Source organism: Takifugu rubripes, chromosome 5 (genome assembly GCF_901000725.2).
Source record: "Takifugu rubripes chromosome 5, fTakRub1.2, whole genome shotgun sequence".
NCBI classification, from domain to species: domain Eukaryota; kingdom Metazoa; phylum Chordata; class Actinopteri; order Tetraodontiformes; family Tetraodontidae; genus Takifugu; species Takifugu rubripes.
In genome coordinates this window covers 2148769-2155000 of record NC_042289.1, presented here as the reverse complement: position 1 = coordinate 2155000, position 6232 = coordinate 2148769, and the positions used below count along the sequence as shown (strand labels likewise).

At 45.0% G+C, this 6232-nt stretch overlaps 1 protein-coding gene across 1 annotated transcript; it reads right to left on the bottom strand.

Moving 5' to 3' along the window:
* Nucleotides 1–879: 879 nt before the first annotated feature.
* On the bottom strand, nt 880–5115 carry hoxb1a (homeobox B1a). Its single transcript, XM_003964295.2, has 2 exons — nt 3779–5115; nt 880–2592 (listed from the first exon to the last, which is right to left on the bottom strand). Exons 1-2 carry the CDS (start codon nt 4596–4598, stop codon nt 2237–2239), a joined length of 1176 nt encoding a protein of 391 aa, XP_003964344.1. The 5' UTR covers nt 4599–5115; the 3' UTR covers nt 880–2236.
* Between the last annotated feature and the right edge of the window lie 1117 nt (nt 5116–6232).

Below are 6232 nucleotides of genomic sequence, written 5' to 3'. Positions count from 1 at the left end.
CAAAATCAAATCCCATGTTTTTGTCCAGTTCAGTTAAGTTTGGTTCCGTTCACGGGGAGAACGTGACTCACTTGCATTTTAACGAACCAAGGAGCTACGTTCTCTACTCATCTGCTTATCGCCATGAGTATTTGGCACTATTGACGTGCCACCTGATTGCATACACGTCGTCCTCTGTGTTCACGTCTTTACAGATTAAAAATTGTGAACAGATGTGAACACAGAGGACACATCTGTTCCTTCAGGCATTGTTCTCAGCACTTTCATCTGTCTCTTCAGCATGATATAGCTGCAGAACCACAAACTTGATCCATGCCTTATGTTCTTATAGTACCTCCTGAGTTTTATTAGAAAGACAGCCCACACTCCCTCTTCACTCCTGCTGTGAGATTCCTTCGTGGGACCATTTAAAACATGAAACTGAACCCTGCTACATTTTATAACCTTCAGTTGATCAGGTAAGTGACACAATATGGACTTATAATGTGGTTGCTAAATTATTTTTGTGCAGAGACAGAATATATCCGTGGCTACAGTAACCTAATATCTAGCACGGGGGGTGGGGGGTTGTTGTCCCACTGTTTTCTGTTTTTCTATCTCACTGACCTAAAAACACTTATCAGGAAAAATTGGTAACATCGTGACTTGGTCTGTTATTCAAAGTCTGACCACTAGGGGCGCTAATGTAAGATTCATTTCTTCCATTCAACCTATGAAATTTTATTTAGATGTACATTTGGATGAAACAAGTTGGACCGTAGTCTTTCTGGTGGAAATGTGCCAAGTAAAATACCGTATATTTCTGTTGAGAAAAAAAAGCATCACAGTTATAGTAGAAAACAAATTTGGTTTAAAAAGAATCACTGGAACACTGACTAGATGTACGAAACTTTAATTGAGGTAGTTGAAAGTAGAAAAAGGAGTGACAGAACAATGATTGGAAGCATGTCTAAGGCATCAATACTAACAGTCTCTTGTCATTTATTCACAGCAGACAATACTGTAAAAAAATCTTCAGCAGGAACTGATATTTAACCTAACATCATTACATTAGAGATGGTGTTTCCAAGATCTAAAACTTCAGCGTGTCAGTGATGTTTGCAGATAAGTGCACTAGAACCTTGGCTAACACCTCAAAACTCACAATGAAGTGTTAGCCGTAATAAACCGCTGAGTGAAAACAGCCCTTACATGTAGAGGTTTAGCTATCAGCGCCGTTAAAATGCATCTGTTAAGTTATTCTAAACATGACAAGATGAAGTGAAGATGAGATAGGCTGGAAAATATGAATTCACTCAGCAGCAAACATGTGCTTCAGCTTTTTCTTAACAGTAGTTTTCACACATAAAAGTACATTCAAATGACCCCCTGAGTCCATAACCTGTCCGATACAAAATCCTCTCAACTGACCATAAAAGTACAGCTTTTAAATCCGGCTATTCCAGCTCAGAGCGCCCCTGGAAATGTTACCCTGTAGTCACATAGTGCAAAAGCTATAAATCTTTTGGAAAACACACCGAGCAGTGACACTTTCAATGGTCCAAAAGAGAAATGTAAAACAGATAGGACAAGTTTGTGGCTTTTTTTGTTTATTTGTTGTTTTTTTTATGCCAAGAATGGCTCCCTGTATTTCTGATTAAAAGGGTCATTTAGTTGGGCTCAGACTGGATCATACAGGCATTTATTCCATTATAATTAGCAGTTTTGAGCTCTATCATCAATTGTGGGTTTATGACAGCTGCATAATAGAAGTGACGTCCTGTAACTATGATATAAAGTTGATCAAGTGCACCAAATCCTCATCACCATTGCTGTGAAATCACTCATCACCCTGTACCCTATCAGATCCCAAAAGGTCTTCAAATTAAAATCAGCTCCCAATTTCACTTTGAGAGGAAATGCTCTGCTACGTTTGCTCATGCGTGGGTTCAAAATCGACATCATCAGATCTCTGATTACACCATCAACCTTTCCACTCCCTCCCTCTACCTGCGTCAGTACACCAGTACGGTTCTCAGTGGAAACAGATTTCCACCTGTGGTGCTTAAATGCCCTAAATCTGTGATGGTTATCCACGTCATTCCAAATAGCCTGAACCTGCCTTACAGTCTCTCGCAGTTTGATTGACAGGCCTAAAGTTATCCTCTGCAAAAAGGCAGCAAATCACAGGTGAGGAAGTCAGGTTGAAGCACAGCGCTGAGAATTCTGGGAAAACACCTATTGGTCTGCTCTTCTCTCAGGCGGCTCTTTCAGACGACGTTTCCGAGCTCGGGGACGCGCCCGGTGAAGTAGACGTGGAGGAGTGGTCGGTGTCCTCCAGCTCCTTGTTAAACCCGGATGATGAGGGTGTGCGCGGCGTGGCGCAGCCGCCCTCGCGCTCGCGCTTTTTCTGCTTCATGCGCCTGTTCTGGAACCAGATCTTCACCTGTGTCTCATTGAGCTCCAGCGTGGCAGCGATCTCGACGCGCCGCGCCCGCGTCAGGTACTTGCTGAAGTGGAATTCCTTCTCCAGCTCCGTCAGCTGACGAGTGCTGAAGTTGGTGCGTATGGCGCTGTTGTGCGCGCCGGCGAGGCCGAAATCCGACACTTTGACTGCATAAAATGAAGAGAGACAAAAAGGCTCTTTTAATACCACCCGTCACCCAGAAATATTCAAGTTATGAACACATATTAGGACTGATTTAGCCCGTGATTAAATTATTTTCCTTGCACGTTATCATGTTTCCGGTCTTTCTTTATTTTTTAAAAGGATTTGTAAATGATTTCTACATGCACATGTGTAGTAGCTTATACAACTACAAGAGGGGATCCAAAGAAGGACTGGTGGGAACGGGGTCTGAAGCAGAGTAGGGGTTGCTTTAAAAGATAACAGAGCAGGACTGACTTCCCAGGGTGAAATAACTCGTCTGTTAAACCCATTAAGGGAGAGAGCGAGAGCGAGGAGGAGGGGGGTTAGGAAGCGAGCGAGAGAACATATCAGACGTCTGAGGCCATTGTCAGACCCCAGCCAGGCCTGGCAAGCTATCAGTCCTAAGATATAAATGCAGTGACTATATACTAAAAACATTTTTCTTCTCTCTGCTTTATACTTCATGATCGGATTAATACGCGATAAGTCACATCGAAAAAGGCTAGATGGTGTTTCAATGCGCAGCTACATTTATTTTGTTAAATTAAAGAGGAAAAAATAATCATTAAAAATAAATGGCTTGAATCACAATGGTGATAAAATCGGCCCAGTTAATATAACATTGAAACAATAAATCCCTACCAACCTGTAAGGATCTGGGAAAAGAGCTAAAACTAAAAACATTCCCCTACCACATAGCGTGTAGTCGACCTTCGTTAAAATGCAGTTTTATTCCTTTAATTTGTTTCTGGTTTCTTTGGTGAAAGGAATTTATTATTAGCTAATAAGAAACAAAAGTCAATGCCGCATTTTGTAACACGAAGAACTCTAGCAAATGTCAGAATTAAAAAAAAAAAAGAAGCAATCCTTTGTTTGATTAAAACGCTTCAGGAAATGCTTAATGTTGAGTGTGTATTTCCTTTTTCCGTGGTCAGAAACGATGCGTCGTTGTGGAAAAATAAGCTACTGCTCTCCGTCTTCTTGCTGCGGGCCCAACATTCCTCTTGACAGCCTGAATGATGAATGAAGAGGCCGGTGCCATCTTACAGAAAACCCACAAATCACTCCTTGAACAAGCAAAAACGCACCATTTGACTAACCTTCGGCCCACCCCTGTTATCAGCAGGATAATCACCTGCCTTCCCATACCTGTTTTAGGCGGGTTCCTCTTCACCTTCATCCAGTCAAAGGTTTGTCCCTGTCCGGCCTGCTGACCTTCTTCACCGCCTCTCTCTCGTTCCTGCGTAGTCTGTGGTTCCCCGTACCCCCCCTGTGGAAGTCCCAGGTAGCCCGCTGCGTCTAACCCCCCGACAAGCTGCTGCGGGTACTGTGAACCGGCCAGAGCGCCCTGGGGCCCGCAGTAGGCCCCGGCAAGGGCCCCATAGCTGGGCCCGACGGTGGGCGCCGTGCTGGTGAAGCTTGATTGATGATAATATGTCGAGGCCGCAGGCTCCTCCATGTAATAGTGCGAGTGGATTGTGTTGGTGGAAGCATATTCCGAGTTTCTAGCGCACGACTGACCCGCGTACGCGCTGCCGCTGCTCCCGTGGTTATAATGACTCAGGGTTCCGCTTTGTAGGGTCTGGGTTTGAAGATGAGGATGACTATAGCCGTTCTGTTCAGGTTGTTGCTCTGGGAAATGATGAGGATGTTGGTGATGATGCTGGCTCGTTCCCGTAGCCCCGTGAGCTCCTTCCTCTCCAGCGGTCCCGTAGAGTCGCCCATCCGGATTATAAACCGCTCCTGGGGCGCTGCTGTCAGTTCTGGACCCGTTAACGGCCGCTGGAGAGGCGGCTAGTCCCGTGTGGAAGGAGCCCGTGGTTACGGGGAAGCCTTGATTCTGATCCAAAGGGTGATGGTGGTGATGCAGATGATGATGACTGTGATATCCAGATTTAGGCACAGAGTAAGCGCCGGTCGCCGGTCGGTTACAGATACTGTATTCCACAAACGAGTTCATGTTGTCCATGCAGAAAGGCTGCTCAGGAGACTGCAAGAAAACTAAAAAAAATCAGAAAATCTAGCAAAAAAAAATTCAAAAGAAGAACTGTCACATTGATTTATTTCCCAACTGTGTGATACGATGAAACAGCAGACGATAAATTACAATAAAACTGACCAAAACTATCGTTCCAAGAAAATATATTGCCTAGTCAAATTGTCTAGTAAAACAGGAGATAAAAAGGCAGAAATAAAGATCCAGTGAGAGAGAAAATCTCTGCACAACCTCCGACACACACATGAGTAATGTGCCCTGTCGTGGTGCGTGTGGGTGTGTGCGTGCGCGAACGGAGGCCTCGTCCTGTCAGTGGCACAGCGCAACGTGCGTTTTCCCAAACGCGACACCGGGAAAACACCGCGAGAACACGGAAACGCGTCCAGTCACCTCTGCACAGGTTACACTCGGTCTCCCTCCATTCCGCTCTCCGAAAACCCAAATTATCGGCTTTTTCCTCTTCTCTCTCTCTCTCCCTCTCTCTTTCTCCACTCTCTCCCTCTTTCTTCCCAATCAGTTCTTTTCCTACCTCTCGCCTCGTCACGTGGGGCGACGTTACGTCGCTTGGTGACCGGAGGCCACGAGTTTGTCAGCCGGTCACAGAAACGGGGGGATATAGTGTGTGTATATGTGTGTGTGTGTGTGTGTGTGTGTGTGTGTGTGTGCGTGTGTGTGTGTGTGTGTGTGTGTGTGCGTGTGTGTGCATCGAGGGAGGGGACCTATTCGGTTTTAAAGTTGGCTGTGTGCGCGCGGCTGCCCGGACGCACGCGCCTCATCCATCAATCGCCGTGACATTAGCACGACAAAGAGACTTCAATCAAACGGGGCCATCAATCTGATATCAGCGCGGATCTGTCAGAGCAAAGAGAGGCTGAGAATAAAAGAGGAGCTGTGAGGAGGCCTGCTGTTGCTGCCAAATGCTTCCCGAACCAAACCTTCAGCGCACCGCATCGCCTTTACGCTGCGTCTGGCTAACAGCTACGCGCACACTGCAGGTCCTCCACATTTACACGCCTTGGCCCAAATCCAAGATAAATTCATTCAGAAGAAGACTGTTTCCAGGAGCCAACAGCCACCGAAAACACTCTGATTCCAAATATCAATAATGTTCTGAGGTTTCCTTCCATAACATGAAGGAAGGGAAACCTCATCTGTAGCCCAACCTGAAGAAGCTTCTATTTCCCCCCTTTGTTCTGTCAACAGAGCTTAAACAAAATCGGTTTAAACTCTAAAAGAGAATAAAAAGTGATCCACATTAACATATATCAGACTAAAAGACACAGCTACTAATGATAATGACAATAATAATCTGCCCATACATCTCATTCCAGCCATTTCTTCTGTTTTAGGTTGCATTGATTGAAAAAGCTCACGTAACAGATATAGGTGCAGATGGGGCCCTTATCAAACATTTATTCTCAGAGAGATTTCAGGACTGAGAGATGTGCTGTGAAAAGGAATGGACTGAAGTGTCCTGATTCTGATATATATGGCCTGCATATGTTTGACATTACAATGTAACAGCCAGGCAATAAAAAATACTACTGACAAAAAGAAACATGAGCAGGCCGAGATCCAAGACTTTTGATTATTTCAGCAATTTATCA

Excerpts from the sequence above, each read along its gene's own strand:
- hoxb1a (XM_003964295.2), bottom strand. The coding sequence starts at position 4,598 with ATGGACAACATGAACTCGTTTGTGGAATACAGTATCTGTAACCGACCG. Across the intron at positions 2,593-3,778 it reads GAGGAACCCGCCTAAAACAG|TCAAAGTGTCGGATTTCGGC; the intron begins GTATGGGAAGGC and ends CATTTTATGCAG.